The sequence below is a fragment of the Oryzias latipes genome, chromosome 6 (genome assembly GCF_002234675.1).
Source record: "Oryzias latipes chromosome 6, ASM223467v1".
Classification (NCBI taxonomy): domain Eukaryota; kingdom Metazoa; phylum Chordata; class Actinopteri; order Beloniformes; family Adrianichthyidae; genus Oryzias; species Oryzias latipes.
The window spans coordinates 14,574,215-14,597,078 of NC_019864.2; the positions used below are offsets into that span (position 1 = coordinate 14,574,215).

The following is a 22,864-nucleotide window of genomic DNA, read 5'->3' on the forward strand; positions in this document are numbered from 1 at the left end:
CCGAACTATGCGGCTGGAAGGGGGCCCAAGTCTGGGTTCCCATAGAAAATGTGTTATGGTTATTTGGTGTCATAACCAAAGTTGACAGTCACCTTCCTAATGCACATTACTATTGGTCATGTTTTAACTCAGAGAGAGCATCCAGGTTGAAAAGCAGAGGTCCAATTGAACTTTGGAGAACTAATTTTTAGTAACATGTATTTTTTATTTTATTTTATTTTTTCAGATTTAGGCTTACTAATAAGACAACTTTTACCTCCACTAAAAGATCTGATCCAAATATGGAGACTAAATCTACCCATGTTTCTAGTTGGTGAAGATACTTGTGAAATAATTATTTGCAAAACCAAATCAAAATGTTTTAAATAGATCATTACTTCTGAATAGGTATATAGGGCCCCAGTGACCCCATTTGACAACCTGAAGAAACGTGTTATAAAGGTATAGCATGGGATCAACTCTGTGCTTTGCATTGATGGTGTTGCCACACCCACATCCAACCAACTAAGTCATGTACTTCCACTGGTGCTTTAGAGATGATAGGGTCTTCCAGTTTGCTGAAACGTGTGACAGCGCGCAACCCTCGCTGTCTTCCGCGCTGATGTTTCGTCAGTTCGTTGGCTGTTGACGCAGCGTTCTGTCGAAGGTGTCCGTCACCGTTTTTTGCAGGGAAGAAGACGCGCGTCTGCCATCTGTGCGCCCCTCCCTCTTTCCCTCCCTCTCTGGCTCGCAGCATCCTTGGCAGGCAGAAACCCGACGCTCCCGATCGCCGCTGTCGCGGTTTTTGAATGAACATTTGAGGTGTTTCGCCAGGTGCTGCTGAATGCGGCGGCGTTCGGTGACGCTTCACGGGGCGAACGTGCGTCAAGGAGCGGAGCGTGGAGCTGGTTTGGAACGCATTTTTCGCTCTTCAGCTGGAATTTTCCAAGGGCGCCAGCATGCGGCAGAGATGATCTGCCGGATGAAGTGAGCAGGTCAGGGAGAGGGCCGTGCAGTCACCGACTTTCCAGAGTTGTCTCCTTTTTAAAGCAGGGTTCCAGCTTTTCTCCTTACACCGCCTGCGTTTGGGAGGATGCCACGTCATGAGATGATCGACAAAAAAAGCCGCAGCTTCTCTGACTCCGTCTGATTCCGATGGTGCTCTGAAATAAACTGTTGATGTTCAGTCATCGCTGCGCGCGCGGACGGATCACAGCATCCACCTATATTTTTCGGATTGCATAAAATGATACCTGGATCTGCCGCATCAATGCTACCGTCTGCAGAAGCTGCGAAACTCTACCAGACCAATTACGTCCGCAACTCTCGAGTCATCGGACTTCTTTGGGCCATTTTCACTATCCTGTTCGGCATCGTGAACATGACCATCTTCTCGCAGCCCTATTGGATTGGGGATGGCGTGGACACGCCGCAGGCCGGCTACTTCGGCCTTTTCCACTATTGCATCGGGGACGGACACTCCAGAGACCTGGCCTGCCAGGGCAGCTTCACCGAGTTCGCCGCCATCCCCTCCAGCGCCTTCAAGGCCGCCTCCTTCTTCATTGGAATGTCTATGACGCTGGTGGTCACCTGCATTGGCTGCTTCAGCCTCTTCTTCCTCCTCAGTACCTCCACCGTCTACAAGATCTGTGGCTGGATGCAAGCATTATCAGGTAGTCTTTCTTAAGAGGCTTTGTCATCATTTTTAATCACATTTTGGACATAACACTAAAAAAATATGATGTTTTTTTAAGATTTTGAAAGCATTGAAAAACAACTTTTAGCGTTTATAACACAAAAAACGTCATTCGTCTAATGGAGAAATAAAAATGGCACATCAAGATGAATCTAGCTCTTCACAGCAAAGAAAATATGTTCTGAAAGCACAAAATGCCTGCTATGAGTTTCTGGTGAATTATTAAATATGTGTTTATTTCAAATAAAATAATAAATGTCAGTCTGAATGCATAAGAAGCTGTCCCCTCAGCAGACAGGGCTGTCCATGGTGCTGAAATATGGTTCCATTCAGAAGGATTCACTACTACCAAACTCAGCTGTAGAGGTTCAATGGGCATTGTGTTTGTAGTTGTCATTGTCTAATAAAATGTTGTGGTCGCTAATAATATTGTTCAACACCATAAACATTTAGCACATGAATCTGATAAACTTCTCAACATCAGTTCAATTTAGGTAAATATCAGATTCAATGATTGGTTTATAAGTTTGATGAGAGAAACATTTTAGCTGTATTTAATTGGTTTGAAAAATTGTTAAATTCCTGATCAGTCATTTGGTGAATGCTTTTATTCAATGGATTTTGGGGTTAAGTCACTTGCCCTAGGACACAGTGAATGTCAATACTTTGATTTAAAACCCTCAACTGATTGTCAGACAGATGCCCAGCCCTGAACAATCCCCCACATTTGCAGAGATTGAAGAAAATATGCTACTGCAGTGATGCTCTGGCCACACTTACAGTATTGTGTCGTGTAAACAAGTGGGATTGAAACTGCTGCTGCTTTTGCCAAACATGCATTCTCTATGCTTTAACTCTTATTTCATTAGGAATCTGGTTAATCAGTTTCTTTTCCACAACAATTTTTAGGAGTCACATAAATATATTATTAATTAATTGTGCCCCACCATCCATCCATCCATCCATCCATCCATCCATCCATCCATCCATCCATCAATCCATTCATCCATGCATCCATCCATTCATCCATCCATCCATCCATCCATCCATCCATCCATCCATCCATCCATCCATCCATCCACCCCTGTTCTCATTCTGCCTTGTAGGTTCACAGGTATTGCACAAGTTTATCCCACTAACTTGAGGTCCATTGAGAAGGTCAGGTTTTACGGATTATTAAAAATAAAAATACTGGAATTTAGGTATTTTTAAAGTGTTTTTAATTTCATTTAAGTCTTACCTTGACTATTGGTTAAAAACATTGTTGAATAAAAGCCAAAACGTTAGTCCAGACTACAGAGTTCTGTCATTTTGTCACAATAGTAGCTTTGTGTGGTGTTGCTTTGTGATTAAAACCAGATGTTGTACTTGTGACTTGGTTTTTTGTGATAAATTTATAATCTAAAAGTGTTAAGTCACGCTTTGAAATCATGTGTCTTTCAAAATTTTCCAAAATGTAACGCACTGACATGGTTTAGTGTTCAAAACCTGCTCTAACATTAAAGCTACAAATGCTCTTGGACTGATAAAAACTTTATTTTGGCTGCATGACTGCGTCATACTTAAGTTCGTTGCATAATATGACTAAAATGCAACATAATCTGAGCCATCGTCATTAGCAGATTACAAAAGAAGCTTTAACTCATCCACAGACTTGAGATATTTGCACGTCAAAGTTGGTGTGTAGGGAATGATGGGGTCACCGGTTAAACTGGCAGTACCACTTTGGCAGTGGCCAAAACTGTGGGAAAATGTTTTCCAGGATGAGCACACGCCCTGCATCAGTTGAAGAGCTCCATCACTGCCAAACATCAGTTCTCTCAGCTGCTTCTGTGGTTAACGCAGTCAGCTTGCTGTTTGTAACAAACATAAAGGGGAATTGTTTGGATCAGCTCCAGCTGAGGGTGTTATGTTGGGCCGAATTAATGCAATAAGCCAAACTAATGAGGAGTCCGCCGGGCTTTGTGCTTCTGCTGCTAAGAGATGAAAGAGAAAGTGAAGAAGAGAGACCTTGGTTGCTGCAATCTGGTGCAGGGACACCGAACGAACATGCCTGGCTGATTACCACTTGCTTAGCTGACAATTCGTATCACTGCCTTTGCTAAGTAGCATCACAATTGGCAGGTGCTTTACAGACCAATGGCCTGCTTTTGCACAGAGAGACAGATATAAAAAATAGTTTTTTGCTTCTTATCTTAACAAATTTTCATTTTAACACAGAAAGCATGAATGGGAAATTATCTTTGGCCAAGGCAGAGCTTTTCAACACCCATCCTGCTACACTAATGCTTAGAGGACATAAGTGTCAGAGTCAGTATTCAGAGCACTGCTCTCTGCTCCACAACATTAATCTTTGCCTCTGCTTCAGCAACCATCATTGCAGGACTTTCATTTTTTTTCCTTAGAAAGAGAGGTGACATTTTTTAGATTATTTTCAAAAATGTGCTGCACATGCACTACATACTGAGCACTTGAGGGTACGACACATAAGGGAGGGAAATGGGAGGGAAATGTCTTTTAAAGGGAAGTTAAAAAAGACTGTTATGTTTTAATCAGAAAATGTTACCATCCTTTCAATGTGGTTACTAAAGACATGCCTTTCAATGGACTGTGGACATTTGTGAGTCACTCTAACTTCCTATAGTGCAATAAGAGTAGCATTCCTCCATCTTTGTCTTGGCCTAGATTTCATTGTTGTTATATCTCAAAAATGCACAGCTGTAACATCATGGATGGTTTATTTAGTACCTCATAATAATCAGTTTGTTGCTAACGATTTATATAACTATTTTTAAGATTAAGAGTAAGATATTGAGATACGATTATTGGATGTTCTATCAAAAAGTGCAAAAAAAAGTTTTGAAAAACTGTTCAAGACTTTATAATTTGCATTTTTTAGTTTAAAACGTATGTAATTGTCCCAGCAACTTTCCAGTGTTTCCTCTGAACATGGAAAGGACTGCTGCGATGAACGGAGGAGCCTTCAGCAGGAAGGGTTGTTGATGAAGCCCAGGTTGGGCTGCTAAAAGTTTAATGAGCTGGCCAACCTTCAGGACACGGCCAAGGTCTAAGAATGTTCATGACAGCCAGCTGAGTGCAGAAAGTGCTCGGGCCTCCACCCTGCCCTTGATGGACTTGTATCTTTCTTTCCAAGCTATTTCTGTGTCTTTGCACAAGTTCAAGCTTATTCCGCTGAAACAAGCAGAGGAAGATTTACGACATGCACTTACCGTTCTGGAGTCTCTTCGCCCCGTGCAAAGAAAAGTTCTTTTCTTTTTCGTAGTTCTGTAAAACACGTGTTAGTCTCCATCAGGTTATCTAAAGCTGACACAAAAAAACGTGATCGATCATTTTTGCATTTCTGTTTTGTACCTTGTTTGTAGTCTGTCCAGCAGTCTTTGTGACCCTAAGATGTACAGTACAGATCAAAAGTTTGGACACACCGTTGTATAGAAATAGATTAGAATCAGAATAGTCAATTTAGGAAAGGCTTGTTTTTCCAGACTACTTTAAGGTGATGTTTCTAGTTTTTCATCTTACTCACAGTTGTTTTTAACGAGGAGTGGTCTGAGTATGCAAATCCAGAATTTATTAAGAAAAAAATTATTTACTTTTGATTAAGTAAGAAAAAAAAAAGCTGGAATCACCCCCAGAAACAACTTCTGCTTTTCCTTTCATGTTTTTAATATTCTAGGATAAGATGCACTTTAGTTATCCTGAATGGTTAAGAAGGTGCACAGTCCAGTGCTTTTTGGGCATCAGCATCTTTAAGCAATTATTTTAGTTTATGAAGTCAAAAATGATGTGATTTTTTTCCCCCCTTAGTTCTGCCCAGAAAATAATGATAAAAAAAAAGAAGGCGTGGTAAATAAATAAATACAAAAAGAACAGGGGAACTTTTGAAACAAAAAGCAGGAATTAAAAACTGTATAAATATTATCTTAACTGGACATTTATAAATCTTAAAAAAAAAAACATTTTTAAGAACACTTTGTGAGGATATGAAGATTTAAAATAGACGTTTTCACAAATTTCAAGTGCACATAACTGGAAATTATTGTTTGCAATTTCAGGTAAAGACTTAAGTAAACCAAATTTTCCATTCTGACCTTAAAACTGTGAATAAAGAACAGATGACAGAACATAAAGTGTTGAGGCGCTGAGAAGAGAAGAGGTCTGCAGGGAAGCATACGGGCAGCAGAAAGCCAGTCTGATAACAGATGTCAAGAAGACAGATTGATCCTGTAAGTCACTTTTTTCTGCCCTTTTCTTTCCACACACTGAATCATTATCTCTGTTTTTCCGTAGCTGGTTCTCACTAATGACCCTTTAGCTCAATTGAGAGGCGTGTTCTGAGAGGAGCTTTTAAGCCTCTTTGAGGCGTAGGGTGGAGGAGCTCAGCGTGAGAGGACCAGACATGAAGGTGTTGTACTGCAGCAAAACCAGTGCTGGTCCAGCTTTGACATTAATGTTTCAAATGAGCACTTCGGGGTGGATATATGTCAGGCCTTTCTAAAAAGTTTAATGTAGGGCAAAAGAAGATTTGTTTCAATGAAAAGAGGAATTTAATTTCTTCTTTTGTCGCTCATTCTAATCAGTTTTAAGCAATGATTTTTGACCTCTTATTTATGTACTGAAAGAGGGGTTTCTTGTGTTTCTTTAACATTTGTGGTGGGATCTAAAAACAATGCCACAAATTATGTAGAAATTAGGGTTTTGAGATTATTTATAAAGAGTAAAATTGCTTGCATAAAGTAAATAAAAACCAAATTAATATGTTTTCATGCTCACAGGACTTAAGTGACATAAACCCCTCTGATATCAATCTTTTGTCAAGTAACAGTTTTTTTACATTGCTGATAACATTTTTAATGTCAATGTCCTTAAAAACCCCATCATTTTTAACCCCTTCATGCCTAATTATTCTTCTGTTTTTTTGTCCTGGATTTAATATGTAGCCATTTCGCTACATACAGCATTAACTTTGGACAAAAGCAGATGATTTAACACATTAAGAGCCCCCCATTGAGCTTTACATTTTATCATGGAATTTCACTTTAGTGTTTCTAACTGGTTGTCATTCGAGGTTTTGTCCAGTCAAAATTTTGTGAGGACATTTCATGTAAATTAATCTTACTGTATTTAAATTGCACACTAAAAGCTCCATGGTTTTAAAAAAATACTCAAATTGGGTTGTTTTCAACCCAACTCCGAGGTTAAAGAAGGGCTATCTTTTTTCAGGGTACTTTTAACTTAGAAAAACTGACCTGTGTTTTGTCACACTTTGTTCGTCAATATTGCACACCATCTGTGCGAACCAACAGCATCTTTAAAATAAACCTGTTTTTCCAGCATCAAATAATAGAATATTTTGAAGTTACAGATATGGTGCAATGAGTGCAGATATGTGCAGATACTGCTCTCTGACTCTATTGAAGTGGGAAAAAAAACTCCCAGGCAAATCTAGACCAAATGATCATTGTGTCAAAGCAGTTCAGGCAATAAAGTGACCACAGTCATGATTCTGAACAAAGACAGAAACTTTCCAACTCTCCCTTTTAAAAAATCTGCAGTGAGAGTTTTTCTCGCCAAAAATACACAATGATGTCAAAGTAGTCAAAGTTTCAGTGAGAAGAGGGCTGTTTTTCTATACAGTGCTGTACAATAAAGTTTTTGATGTGCAAAACATTTACCTTTAAAACAATGGAATGTGGAGTCAATAGACATATGTATGTAAGAGTGAGAAAATATGTTTATGATTGGTTCATAATGAAATATGCCTTGAATGGCTCCTTTATATGCAATGATGAAAGGTCATCTTTCCCCCTTTTTTGGTTGGTAAAGAAAACTGTGTCAGTTATAGAAATGCTGGTTGCTCTCATGGTGGAAACAGTCTGCTTAGATGTCATCTGATGTTGTGTATCGCTGCCGCCGTCTAAGACACATAAAGAACAGAGAGTCGTGTCTCTCTGCAGAAACATCAAGCTGAATAACCGCTGGAGCTGACATATGTAATACAGCCAAACAGCACAAGTGAGTGCTGCCTCCTGGTTCTTTGGTTAGACACATAACAGACAAGAAGAGCTATGCGAGTTCTGATCCAGAGATCGCATTTATTTGAAATGTGACAACAGAAACAGTGGTAATCAGTGGCATAAACTATCATGACTTTTGGTGGAAAATTTTTATGAATGTTTACGGTTTATGAAAGGATTTTATATATATTTTTGACACTAGTGATATGAACACCTAAGTGATGAGGAGGAATTGAAACGCTGTTGCTTCACTTTCCTTCAGGTCAGGAATTTTACTTTCTTTAAGATAGGCAAAAAAGAAAAATGTTTACTACCAGTAATATGACTAAAATTAATCAACTGGTTGATTTTAGTTGACCAAATTTTGCATTCTTTTAATAAAGCAAGTAGCCATTTACCGGTAAACAAAAATGAATAACAGATGAGTAATTCTCATTATAAAGTTCTTGAAATCGATAGAAAAAAAAATGGGAGCAGCCATTTTGAAATGAGCTGGAAAATTCCTTCAATTGCCCCTAGAGGAATGATGATATACTACAGGGCAGAAAACAAGTTCTACACAACGGGTTTATAAGGAAATTTTGGATCTTGTTATTGATAGAAATCTCAGAAATGTGCATATCAAGTAGGATACAGATATGTTTGGTAATTTAATTTTTGGTTAATTTATTTTCTTGTGGCAATTAATTGTTTGAAAGCTTAACATAATGCATGTTTTAAACCACAGATTGATATTATTTTTAGACCTATTGAAGCTCTTAGGCATCTAAAAAATTTTTTTACAAAATAAACACAACAAAGTGATGTTCACATGTTTCCCCTTTGTTACATGATCAGTCATGTGACATGTCACACAGTGCAGCATGCAAGTCTGACTGAAGTAAGTCTGAAATGGCTGTTTGGGGTTTTTCATTAGTTTTTATATCCCAGCAGGTGGTATTGGGAACTCACAACAAGCTGATGCTCCTGTCTTTGGCTTTGGGTCTGTCTGTTTTGAACTATCATTCTCTGAAGACCATTGTTAACCTGTGTTGCCAATACCCAAATAGATGTGTGCTGCTAGTTAAAGCATTCTCACAGCTTTGTGTGTTGTTACTTTAGTGGATGGATTTGTTTATGATGTTGCACACGTTTTGGGGTCAGAGTGGCTACACCTCTTCAGACACTCTATGGCGTAATGTGAACAAGTACTAGAATAATTAGCCAATGAGGAGCTCACGTGGAGCTGCACCATAGTGAGGGGGTTAGTACTCTTGCACCGTGAGAAGGCCTTGGGTCAGCTCCCAGCAGCTTTCTTTCTTTCTGTGTGGAGATTGCATGTTCTCCTTGTGCATGTGTGGGTTTTCTCCAAGCACTCCAGCTTCCTCCCTCAGTTCTAAAATATATAAGAATGTAAAATGGACGGTCACTGCATGAACTGGCGTTAGGAAAGTTTAGACGGAACAGAGATGAATCTCAGCTGCACCTTTGAGGCAGTGACTGTTCAACAGCAGCACAAAACAGAGCTGATGCACAATTCAACAGACTGGATTTGTCCAGAGCTCATTAGGGATTGTAAACCTTTCATGGCGCCCAAAAAACTTGGAGTGCTGATCACTGACTGTATAAGAGAACTGGATGTGTGGAAGTGTGATGTCACCCATAGAAAGGGGAAATGACTTCTTCATTGCTCCACTAAAATGTCTGTCTGTTAAATTTTTGTAACTAAAAGGCACTTAGATAAATCATTTAGCTGACACTAGTAAGAGAATGCAGCTCAACAATTCTGTGTGCCCCCAGAGAGGATGAGGAACGGAAGCTGAGGACGCCATTAAACTCATTGCATATGCAAGTGTGGAAATTATTATGCATGGCATGCACTTTTGATGTTAATTTAGTGTGCAGCGGGGAAAGGTTTTCTTAAAACACTGTTATCTAAATTCTAAATGCCAGTAAAACCAGAAACATGTTAAGTCCCTTTTCCCAAAATGTTCTATAATCATAAAATCTAAACAAAACCTCAACCAGTTTTTTATATTTACAGATGTGGGAGTTTTTTCATATTGGGATATCGCAAAGTTTATTCAGTCTCACAAAAATGAAAATACAACCTCAGAAAAACAACAATTTCCTTTTATTATATGACATTATATACACATTTAACCACAACGTCCCGATTTCAAAGGTTTATCTCAGATGTCATTTTATTTTTAACCTTTCATTAAGCTTAAATGCCAAACTAATTTGTGTATGTCTAAAATATTTGTTTGGAGTTGCGAGTCGATGGTTTTTCACTGGAAAGGCAGAGGTTGTGTTTGATCGCTGCTGCCCTTGTCAGTCTTTATCCTTCACATAGGTGTAGGTCACATCTGTGCTGTTACATAAGCCCTCCACTCACGTCTGTCAGTTTTTTTTTAGTTTTTAACATATTCTTGCAATAATGGAGGACACATATAAAGGAAATTAAGACTAAAATCAAGCATTTCTTCATTTAAATATTTGGGAAGCAAGAGAAGAAGAAAAAAAATGTAGTTGTTACATAAAAACTACAGCTAGCAGGCCACAAGCTCGCTGCTCTGACTAAATCCATCTACGTCTTTGTTTTCCTCGTCCCAACGGCGTCTGGTTCAAAGCTGGATAGCTCTAATGTTACTCGCCATTATTGTTTGACCGATAATGTTAGGTTGGAGAGTGTAAGCTACCTGGAGAGTCCATAAACAGAAAGCTCACAGCGAGGGGGAGGTGAAGAGGGGACGGGGTTGCTCCAAGCCCAACTTAGAGCCGAATTTCTAATGAACTCCTGCCACTCTGCCGAAACTATGTCCTAGAAAGCAACAGTTTTTTTTTTTAATTTGGCAAAAAAAAGCATCATAATTTAAAAATCACTTGGAACACTTTTAAAATAGATCAGAGCAGGACTTAAAAAGTTACACAGTCAATTCTGTCAGGAAGCATGATGTTTGGGCAAATCAGTAGGTTGATGATAACACAGTTCCTGAAAATTACAAATGAAGCAGGATTGATGGATGAAGAAAATTGATGGACTGATCAATTAATACTTAAGCCTGTTTTTTATGACTACATTTAAAAGTTATAATACTTTTACAAAAGTTTCTCTTCCTGCACTTCTCACCAAATTTTCAATAATACTTAGGTGCAGTGGTAGGGCGGTCAACCCCTGATCGGAAGATTGCAGGCTTAATTCCCGCCTTGCCCGCCCATGTGTCAGTGTCCCTGGGCAAGACACTGAACCTCACTTTGCCTCAGTGTTTGGCAGCGCAGCCACCATCAGTGTGTGAATGTGTGTGTGAATGGGTGAATGGGTCTGTGAATGTAAAGCGCTTCGGGCCTTCGAGGAAGATAAAAAAGCGCTAGACAAGCATACGCCATTTACCATTTACTTATCTTCATCATTTCTGGTGATGCAGAGGAAATTTACAATGCATTAATGCATTATGCATTGATTTGGCTGCTAATGTCTAAAAATGTTACTTTTATTTATGGTCAAATCAATAGTGAAACCTTCCAATAATCTGCAGCTACAAGCGTGCAGTGGTGAGAAGGTTCTCTGCAAAACTTTAAAAAAGTTTTTAGTCAACCTTTGTGAGCTGAGAGTAGATCTAAGCTGGTGGTGGTGTCAGCCAGCTCTGCTTTAACTGCTTGGGAGCTCTGGGCATGAGCTTGTTGTTCCAAAAACATGTTGTCAGATTGCAATACAGTGAGCCTGGAAGCTTCTCGCTACGCTCGGCAACTAAAACAAAAATAGATTTGGACCAGGAGAAGCTGTTGGAGTCATTTCCAAAAGTTTCTCTTGCTCCACTTCTCACCAACTTCTCTCCAAAACACTTTGGAAGTACATTTGTAGATAATACTCTTAAATTTGCAACCCGCCTTTTCATCTTCTTCTTGTCACATCACACCTTAATTACTTTGCATTTCCCATCTAGGTTTTTATCTCATTCCAATTAAAGCTTGCTTTTAAATAGTTGTCTCATTATTTTTAATCACCATGTTTCTTTGTTCCCCTTCCACCACATAAACCTGGGCTGTGGCTTACGCTGTGACACATTTTCACACTCCATTTATTCCTAATATATTTATAATACACCTCTAATTGGCCCATTTATCCAAATTTAATTGTGGCATATTATTGTCGAGGTTCCGGGCCATCTTTCTGGATACTCAGCTGCTCATCACTGGAGCCCAAAAGAAAACTGTAAATCTACTCCAGGGGGAGGGAGACGATCCTGTCAGAGACAATCTGTGCTTTCCGCATTTCTCTGTGAGGCTTCAGAATCTACATTAACTTTCTGAAAGATTTTAGAATTAATGTAAAAATTATTTTTGGTCAGAAAACAGAAATGAACAAAGAGATGGGGGTACATACCAAATAAATACTGGAGGGAGCTCTATTAAAATAGAAGACATCCATGCTTATGCCACCATTAGAACGTACTAAAAGTACATTAATTAAAACAAAACAGGCTGTTAGTGGAGCCTTATTAAAGTTCAGAGGTGTTCTTGTCATTTGAAAACTATGTTTAATAGAATTTTTAAGGAACTTATTTACATAGCAAATAGGGGTGTGATGATTAATTGACTAAATTGATGAATCCATTTACATTCCTACGATCCACTTAGATCCATCTGTCTGAGGCAAGTTGTTAATCAAATCAACCTATGCCATTATAGAAATTGTTTCAAAAATATAATAAATTAAGTATTAGAAAATACCATTAGGATTTTGGCGGAGTAGGTTTATTTTAACATAATGTAAAAACAAACAAGTGTCATCACAGCGGACGACACACATGCGATCCAGTAAAAACTGATCAGTCCATCGTTTCAGTCTAATGTGTGGAAACATTTTCAATTTTGCAATTGAAATCCGAAGCAGAGCAACTTCTATATTTGAGCTGATTTTCTTATTTTATCTGAAGAGGGAGTCCTGTGAGCACATTCCTCACTGTGTTCAAATCCAAATATGTCTACGCAGTTAATATGCGTACATGTTATTGTTTATATGTGGTTTGTATAAAAGCAGCGTAAGACAGCACTGCTCAGGATGTGCTGCTTCAATCCTATTTGTCACTGCTGTTTACATACAGAGTGGAAAATGTGATCTACAAAGGAATGTGTGAGATGACAAATAGGATTCCCTTTTTTATGCTATTACATGCTTTTTTTTAAAAGTGCAATTGATGGAAAGCAATGAAGAAATATGTTGATGTGTGTCTGACATGCAGTTCATTGACAAACACTGAGGATGCACTCGGCTGGGCAGCTGTGTTGACAGTGTTGGAGCAAAACAGATTACAGGCACACAAATCCAATCAAGCTCTAGATGTAAATGGAGGTGACCATGGACCTCCACTCACTTCCATGAACTGCAGCTAACATGCAAAGATTATACAAAGCAATATCATTCTTTCCATAAAGGTGGGATTAAATAACCCCTTTTGGAAAATGAGCCAATGTGCTTCTAACAAAATGCCGTTTTATGCCATCTGCTGGTCTGCCATTCGACTTTCCAGCAGCTCAGTGCGCGCTGCATATGCCTTACCTACAGTCTCTTACATAAGCTGCTGTTTTCCAGCAAGCGTCTCTCACTTCAGTTTCCCAATTACCCCGACGTTCCAGGACGACAGACAGACACACCAGTGTGAAGGTGTGTGCTTGTGGGGGGAAAAGGCAGGCGCATTTGCTGAGAATAGCTCTGCTGGGGGGCTCCGGCATATGGTGCCTCTGACGTTCAGTGCAGTGATGGGTGCTTGCTGGCAGCCATTCAGAGGACATGAGCCTGACTCCACACGAACCCACAGTGCTTCTCCACCTTCCCTGCTTTGCCTCATAATCAGACTCTCCACTCCTATATCCACTGCTCTCCTTCAACTCCTCTGGGGGAGCAGGGAAGAGATGGAGAGAAGAGCTGAAAGGGTTGGATGTAGAAAAAAAATTCCCCCTTTAGGGATTTTTCTTTCTGAGCTTGGACTGACACCAGGTGCATTCTGTCAGGAGTGTTATAGGAGGACACAAAGTACAGTGTTCATTGTTTATTTATATAAGTAAATGCAGAGCATAATTTGTCACGCAAAGTCAGAAGATATGAGTTTTCACGCCTTTTTAGAAAGATTTTGCTTTTACAGTGAAACCAAAAACAAATCCTGTCACACTAGCAGATCTACTAGCAGTTTTACTGGCAGTATGTTTGTATTTTTATTTATGTTTAACTTAAGCTTGAGTTTATCATTAATTAAAACAGCAGGTATTTCACTTTCTATTGGGGGTAACAATTCATTTTATTTGATTAATATAATAATTTGAGGTTGTTGAGACGTTTCATAGCCAATTTTGTTTTATGTTGAACAATCTGATTCACTGACAGGTGCAGGTGAGGTTTTCCAGATTCATTGTGTTTCTTGCAAGATAATCAAGTGTAAATTACATGTGTGTTCAAACAAACTAATAAACGAGAATTGTTGTCAAATCCATTCATACTTTAGTTTCTCAAAGTTCAGCACACTGTTATTTTTCTACATGAAAATGATACAAACAGAACATTAATAGAACATTCTACCACACTGTTTAGTTACATTTCTATGCAAGATTTAAAGTGTTTCTTGGACTGGAATGATGGACTAATCAGTTTTTGCTGTTGTCACATGTGTGTTGTCCACTGTAATGGTACTTGATCGTTTTTACGTTACAGTAAAATAAACCTACTGTACCTCAATCAAAATAGGTTTTCCAATATGGATTCAGCTTTAATTTATCTCATTTTAAAAAATGTTTTTAATAGTATAGGTCACTCTGACCAGATTTGATTCTGCCTCAGACAGATCGATCTGGTTGGACGGTAGGAATAGAAATTGATTTATCAATTAATTGTTACACATAAGTAGAGACCTTTTTTTTTAAAATTCTTTCCAGCACACATTGTTGTAGCAGTACTCTGCTAGAATGAGACTATACGATTTGCATTGGATTCCCATGACAGTGCATGGAGGGCTTGTGTGTTGCTCTCACCATAAGCTGCTTCTGGAAACTAGATGGGCATATGTAACACCCTCTGTTGTAGAGAAGATACAAAGTAACTCTTACCTGGTTATCTCCCCCTCAAGACTCTTCTTTAACCATCATTCCGTTTCTTTTTCTCTAACTAGCTACAGCCTCCATAAATCATAAAGATTGGAGTTGCATCATTGAAAGCGATGTGTCCTCCCAAGCTATGGGAGGATGTTTGGGGGGAATAAGTGACGCATGACCTAAATAGTGGAGTTTCTTGTTTATTTGTTCCCAACAAAAAGAAAATATTGGCTGAATCCAATAAGAGGAAGTTAATTCCCAAAATGTTCATCGAAACAATCGAACAGCTCATCTGTTCTGCAGCCATGTAGAGTGACAGATATTCATTACGTCTATTACATCTTTAAAGTCCAAGGAGGACACTTTCTCTCCTGTCCCCTGCAGCGTTAATCTGCTCTTCAAAGTTATCCAGTTCTCTATTTGTCACACACTTAGCAATGCAAGCAAAGCTAAGAAAATCAATAGAGTGGAAAATATAAATAGCAGCTCAGCGGCACTTCATCATGGCCGGATTTAAGCCTGTGTAAGCAGAGGAAATTTAAACATACATGCTGCAGCAGATAGATGGAGCAGACGCTGGGATGACAGGGATCCTAAAGCACATCATTCAGCTGGTTTGTAAAGTCTGATTACATCCTGAAAAAGTAGATTCAGGAATGAAAGTCATTGACTCTGTGACTCGACTGTTGCCAAGTCTATCAATCAAATAAATAAAAAATGTAAAAATAATAATTTATCTAACAAAATAAGACTTTTTGCTCTTGGAGCATTAACTATCATAACCATCTAACCCTGTCCTCTGCATCCTCTATGCTTACGCCAGCCACCCTCATGTCCTTCATGACCACATCCATGGAGCTCCTCTTTGGTTTTCCTTTAGGTCTTTTTCCTGGAAGCTCCAACCTCAGCATACTTTACATCCCTTACCCTCTTCTCAACATCTCAGTTCATCTCCAAAACATCTCATTTGAGCTGTTCCTCTGATAGATTCACTCCTGAACCTATCTGTCTGTCCCTCCCAAAGAAAACCTCAACATCTGCAGCTCTGCCTCCCCTCTCCCCTCTCTCTGTCAGACTAAACCAACAGCACGGCTGCTTTCACCACAGTCTTCTACACATTTTCCTTTCATTCTTGCTCAAATTCTTTGTCACACATCACACCTGAAACCTGAAACTTCCACCCGTCCCAACCTGCATGTACTCTCCGGTTGTACATGCCTCTTCACCTCTTTTCTACACTCTCTGTTGCTCTGGACTGTTGACCCTAAGGACTTAAAATCCTCCAGCTCCTTCATCTCTGCTCCTTGTAACCTCATTGTTCCACTTGAGTTTCTCTCATTTACACACAGAAAGTCTGTCTTGCTGTGGTTGACCTTCATTCCTCCTCATCTTTACTTTACTGCCTCCTACCAAACACGTCTATACCTCCACAGATATGATGTCTGGGCCAACAGCCTCTCCACTCTTCATCCTCTTCAATGCTCTTCACTTCAGCCTTACTGATCTTTCTGCATCACAACAGGCTACTTACTCTTGTCCTTCGTGCTCACTAACATTTTCCTCATTCTACAGCTCCTCATAGTTCTCCTTCCATCTTTCCTGCTTTTCTAACCTGCTTTTGTTTTACCTGGACTCTGGACCAGCACACGAAAGTTCTAGATTGTGCTCACTTGTGGCTGCATTTGTAGTAAAAAATGTAAATAAAAAAATGTCATTCCTTTACCCTTGTGTCCTTCAAAGATGACCGCTATGCACAACAATAGTTTTCATGTGATTTCTGTTCCTTTACAGCTTTCTTTGCTTCTTAAAATAATTGAAAATTTTAAAAAAATATTACAGATATCATTTCAATTTTGAGAAACAAAAAAAAAACATTTTGGTATATTGAAACGTTTGCAGATTTTTTATTGTCGTTACCTTCACTGTTGGAGCCTTGTTGAAGCATGAGCTGCTTAGCTCTGTCATTTCTGTCTTACTCGCTTTCTCCCACGGTTATATCACTTAATTATTGATGCACCTCAGGAGCATTAAAGACTGCAGTGTAACTAACAAACTGCAGCGTTTGTGCTCTGCAATGCATGCATGATGGAAGTGTGCATGCGTGTGAGAATGCAGCTCAATCTCACTCCTCTTTGTGAGATTATGGAGCTGCAAATAAGTATGGTGCAATAACAATATTTTTTAGAGACATGACCAACACATTTAAGCTTACATCAGCCGCAGACTATGTGATATTTCAGAACCAGTGCTTTGAACAAAATAAGCCTAGAAGTGGAGTTTAGTGAGAAACGACTGATGCAGCTAAATGCTTGTGGTAGAAAGAAGTACAAAGTCTGTTGGATTATTAATGTGCAATGCACTCTGAGTAGATAGGCAGTCAGCTTCTTTTCTCAGGTCTTCTGCTGCTTTGCTGCAGCCCCACCTCAGAGAAGAATCTCATTCCAATAGGATGAGTGAAATTTCCTCCCTTTGGGCAAAAAAAGCTAAGCTTGTGGTGTCTTGCTTCTCTGATTCTGCAGCGTTACCTTTAACAGAAACTTCTTTTAAAGCAAAACCGAGCCAAAGCCAAGCTGAACATCAGAGGCTGTACACTCTGAATAAGGAGCTGCAGGTTGAAGGTTAATATTTGCATAGCTTAAACAGCAAAAGGGAGAGATCACGTGTAAATCCTCAAGACTGAGCTGCAGAGTGGACTCACTAAATTTCAATGTGATTTTAGGCAGTTTTTAAGGACATTAGAGGAGTTACTACATTTTTTTCACTTCTGCTGTACTTGAGTACCAGTTAACTACTGGTTTTCTGCTCTTCTTTTAGAAATCTGAAGCTAAACAATGGGTTAAGATTTAATGAAAATGTTGAGATAAAAGGATGAAAATGCACCTCGGCGTAAGACAAATCCACAAAAACTGAGCATCAATTTTGTAAAACATAAAAGAGCGGTATACTTTTTGCCTCATGCTGTAAATACCCTGTATGATCAGTGATCTTTCAATTATTAATATGTTGTTTTTAGCCAAAATACAAAAACCCTGTGTTGTTTTCCAGGACATAGTTTCTGCAGAGAACAGCAGTCGTCCATTACGAATTCACTTCTAAGTTGTGAGCAGGACTTTTGGCGCGGAGCAACCCCACTGCCCTCCTGCTCCCCAGTTGCTGGCAGCTTTCTGTTTAAATGCTCTCCCGCTGGCTACAGCCCCTCAATACCCCAACCTAACACTAGCGGTGCAACAAAAATGGCGAGTGATATTGGAGCTAATCAGCCATACAGTTTTGAGCCAGATGTCAGCTTAGACAAAACAAAGACGTTGATGGATCTATTTGTCTACAATTGGATGCATCACAATGGAGCGGAGCAGGAAGCTTGTGGACCACCAGTTGTAGTTTCTGAGTCACGATTATATAATTTTTCATAAGCTTTAAACATTTTTTTGTCTCTTCCTGAATCACAGCGATATGGATAAAAAATATCATAATAAGAAATGCAGTTTTAAGCTTTACTTTTCAAAATCTGTTGTATTTTTTTCACCTTCCTGTCTCTTTCCATTTTACCTCCTGACAGTATTGCTGTATTTTGCTCTGTTCTCCCCCACCCCCCCCCCATCGTTAGGTGTGTGTCTGGTGCTGGGCTGTATGATCTATCCCGACGGCTGGGATAGTGACGAGGTCAGGCGGATGTGCGGAGAGAAGACGGACAAATACAGCCTGGGGGCCTGCTCCATGCGCTGGGCTTACATCTTGGCAATCATGGGGATCCTGGACGCCCTCATCCTCTCCTTCCTCGCCTTCGTCCTGGGGAACAGGCAGGACGGCCTCATGACAGAAGAGCTGCTGGCTGAAAGCAAAGGTGAGAAAGAGAGACCCTGAACAGGTCAAGAGTTGACTCATCTGACAAACAACAAAATATTTTCTTTTCTTCGTTACAGCAGCTCACAGAGAATTGCACATTTGTGATTTATAGAATAATTTAGACTCAATTTCGGAATAATTTGGATAAAGATCTTAAATTAGTTAATACGGTTAAAAGATTTAGATTCTGTTAAAATGTAAAGAAATTCATCAATACTAGTATGTGAAATATCTGTATGTATATAGTATGTAAGTATATGTGTATGAATGTGTATATTAATATGTATTTGGTTAAATATTTTTATTTTTATGTTTGTGGCATTTTTGTCAGCTTCATGGTAAGTTTTATTTCTGTGTAAATGGCATCTTTTGGATAGGATTTGATAAGCATGATGCTTTTCGGTTAATAGAACCAGATAAACTTCAACTTCAAAAGTAATTTCTGCAAAAAGTGTTTTAAATAGCACAACCTTATCCTTAAAGACAATGAAGAAAAATGATCGGATTGGTGGTTATCATGTGTCCAAAAAAAAAGATATGTCAAATTAAAATTGTTTGTGCGACCAAAAATGTACTGGATTTGTTTTGATGTTTCTCAGTTTTTCCTGCAAATAAAAACGGCCATTTCCGTTTATATTTGAAAGCCAAAAACTCACAGAGCTTGTGGCAAATAAAAACTCATGATTGTAAAAGAAGGATTTGGGCTGCCTTTTTCTGCATTTTTCTGAGACCCAAATACTGTGAGATTGTGGGACTATGCTTTTTATATGAGCACTGTAGAGAATTGTTATGTTAAACAAAAATTCTGTCAAAAAAAAACATTTGAAATGTACACTGACTATAAGGAAAATGTATGCCTCTCGCTGTAGTATTTGTTATTCACTTAATTTTGGAATTTTTTGAACACATATCCAATGCACTACAACTAAAAAAACATCTCATTTTAAAGAAAAATAGTTTTTTCCAAGATCAAGATTCAAGAATAATCTCTTAATGTATTTATGCATTTATGTGATTTCTAAAAATAAAATGCATGCTCATCAAGAAAGCAGCAAAGCTCTACTCTGGGAACATAATCAGTCAATGCTTTCCACTGGGAAAAAGAAACCTTTTATGCAACTTGTAAAAGTCTTGGAAAAAAACATCTCATTTTTAAGAAAACTGACTTTTATTTGAAATTCTTTTGACAAAAGAATTATGTTTCTAAAATCCTTGTTTGAAATGTTTTTGACTAAACTTTAAACTTCCTACTCTCAGATTATCTGTATGTTTTTCCATTTATATTTTTGGTTATGTAAGTTTGGATCCAAAATTACCGTACTTTGTTTTTTTAAGGCTGCCGCAAACATACAGTAACATTCCTTTAACATGTAAAAATTTTGGACACTTTTTTATGAGAGATTATTTGCACTTTTTTGAACAAACCTAATTATACTGATGCACATAGACTGCTATAGTCATTTCCAAACTACTGTCTGTGTCCCAGTACAGTATTTTTTTTGAATGAGTACAGTACTGTTGTAGTATCTGTGCAAGTTCATGGTAGGGTTTTGTGCAATAATTTATCTGTTATCTCATGTAGGATGTCTCCTACTTATTACCACAATCAGCTTCCATATTTTTGATAAAGATTTTAACAATTTTGTTATGTGACCTATTAGGAATGGAAATGGTCAAAAAGAACTAAAATAGAGCACAAGACAGCATTGCTAGAACGTTTTTCAAGAAAGAAACATACGAATGTCCTTATTTCCTTTATAGAAATGCAAACTGAAGAATAGAACTGGCTACTACAGAAAGCAAAGTAGAGTAGCACATTAATAATAAAATATCATACAGAACATTTTCAAATAAAACAGTCATTGCAATTATGATAAATATATTTGTGTTTGAAAAAATAAAAAGTGGGGTCTAGAAATGGTTCCAATGTTTAATTTCATGAATTGGATTTTCTCTGCTGCCATCTGGTGGTTGTTGTTGAAAGTGTATGTACTTTAAGTAATAAAGGTACAGCTTTTGGACTGAAGTGTGTTGCCATACTTGTTTGTACACACTTCATCATTTTATATGTGTTTGTGTTTTTACAGAGGGAGGGAACGCCTAAGCAAATATTTGGTGAGTGTACTGACAGAAGAAAATCTTGAGGTAAATGCACGTAAAATGAATTTGTTGCCATTTTGGATATTTTTACTAGTAAATAGCTTTAAGAAATACACAAATGTCTTCAAGTTATAGATATTGTTGCTAATACCCAATGTGCGGTTTCTATTAATATTAAATTTTGGAAACATTTAAAAATTATATTTGCTTTTCTCAGTTTAAACCAAAGGAATGAGCAAGTTACAAAAGGATAATTGCTTATCACAAATATTTTAAGTGCATTTTTCTAAATCAGACTTTAAACCAATTTAACTATGAATTTAAAGGACTAAGTTAGAAAACATATAGTGTAAAAGTAAAGGATTTTATGTGGAAATTCATGTGGATGAGATTAAAAAAAGAGGGAGAAAGACAACCATTGAAGAGGACAATAATATGTAAAGAAATGTCTTTGGAAAATAAGCAGATTGTAACATTTTCTACTTTTTGTTGTTTTTACAGATTTCTGGGTTTTGATGCTTCCATTTTTTTCATGACTCATCACCTTATGAGAGGAAAACACTATGGGTTCACAAGGAGGAAAAAATACTCTCCTTCTACGACTACCTGCAGAAAATCCAATATAATCTGCCTTTGCATCAAACCCAAGTTTGCTACATCTGACTCCAGCATTTAGATGGGCCCAGCACACCTCCAACCACATGTGTCCCCAGAGCTAAACCTTTACGCAGCACTGAATAGACCATGGCAGGAGAAGAGACTGTTATCCTGTTTAGAGGAAGAGGACATGGAATACCCCCATCCTGCCTGACAACACATGGACACTCACACATATGCAGAAACCAGATGGGGACTTAGACTTGAGCCAGATTTAAAATAAAACACACCTTCACTCTAGACTCAACATCAACTTTAGACTCGACTTGTGAACAATTTTCCCTTTTTATTTTAAATGTCGCCGGTCTAGAAGAGGTCTTTTTAATGGTTTTCCTCTGTTATTTTATTGGAGGGGATGGATAAAGGCACCACAAGATGTCACAAAATGACATACGGAAGAACAGAACATTCTTTATTTTAAAATTATTTTTAAGACATCAGGCTTTAATTTACAGCCACAGACTCTGGACTTGTCTTGGATTTGTGACCAAAGACTTCAACCTTGACTTGGACTTGTGAGCTTCTACAGCAGTCACACAACTCTGTACAAATAAGCAACAAAACCATAATAAACGGTTGTAATTACAAGTATCACATTTCAAAACTAGCTGTATGTGTTACCATTAGAATGCATTATGTTTGTAAAAAAAAAAAAGTAAATGTGAATCTGTTGTGTTTAGGTTAAAGAATAATACTCAAAGTTTGGGTCCATTCTTTTATTTATATTCCACTTTGTCCCCCTTATTGTACTAGAAGAAAATATTTAAGACTGTTTTATAAAACTATCAACATTTACTTGTATTACAAAGTATGTACAGTGAATATTTAAAATTATGTAGGAATTTCAACTTAATCAATTCAGCACCCTGCTAGCTAACTTTGCACAGTGCTTCATTTTCAGAGGAGACCTGCTGTTTTGTAGTTTGTGTGACTTCACTGTGATGGTGGCTGTCCGGTTTGACTGCTGCAGGGCTCCCAGCTGCTGGCTGAGGGGGCTTTCTGTGTGTGAATGTTCCAGCGAGTGCATGCACATGCGAGGTGTGAACATAGGTTTGTCGGGCCAGCGTCACACATTACTGTCCAGTCTCTGTCTGCCTTTGTCTCCAGCCTGGCTGTTCTGTTTCTCTTCGATTGCTTTTCTGTGTTTAGTTGGGACATACAGGGTAAAGCAGGAGTATAGAGACAGAGAGGAAGTGAGGCTTGTCCCACCTTAACCTCTGGATCTGTACCCATGTAAAAGGAAATTCTGTAGATATTGATTAGAACTTTTATCAAGGCGGGGATCAGCTTAGACCAATACAAATGTTTCCTTGGAAAATATATAAATACTTAATAAAGGTTTTCACTGTAATCTACTGTTGTGTGTTTTTCTTCTGGCAGTGACTTCAAAATCATCTGTTTTAACAATTTTCATCGGAGGAGAAGTTAAAAAGAAAAAAACTAATTGAATGTCATATTTTTATGAAGCTTCAAACTGAAATTTTGC

At 38.3% G+C, this 22,864-nt stretch overlaps 1 protein-coding gene across 2 annotated transcripts; it reads left to right on the forward strand.

Moving 5' to 3' along the window:
- The first annotated feature begins 566 nt into the window (after positions 1-566).
- On the forward strand, positions 567-22,729 carry LOC101157534 (LHFPL tetraspan subfamily member 3 protein). 2 transcript variants are annotated; one of them, XM_004069935.4, is made up of 4 exons: positions 567-1,652; positions 18,383-18,619; positions 20,709-20,766; positions 21,223-22,729. In XM_004069935.4, the coding sequence occupies exons 1-3, from the start codon at positions 1,226-1,228 to the stop codon at positions 20,723-20,725; spliced, it is 681 nt and encodes a 226-aa protein (XP_004069983.2). In that variant the 5' UTR covers positions 567-1,225; the 3' UTR covers positions 20,726-20,766; positions 21,223-22,729. The 2 variants fall into 2 exon arrangements, with proteins under 2 accessions (XP_004069983.2, XP_011474275.1); XM_011475973.2 differs by having other exon boundaries at positions 1,075-1,652; positions 20,709-20,736.
- The last annotated feature ends 135 nt before the right edge of the window (positions 22,730-22,864 follow it).

Coding starts and splice junctions, on each gene's coding strand:
- LOC101157534 (XM_004069935.4), top strand. CDS start 1,226: ATGATACCTGGATCTGCCGCATCAATGCTACCGTCTGCAGAAGCTGCG. Junction 1,653..18,382: donor CTGGATGCAAGCATTATCAG/GTAGTCTTTCTT, acceptor CCCCATCGTTAG/GTGTGTGTCTGGTGCTGGGC.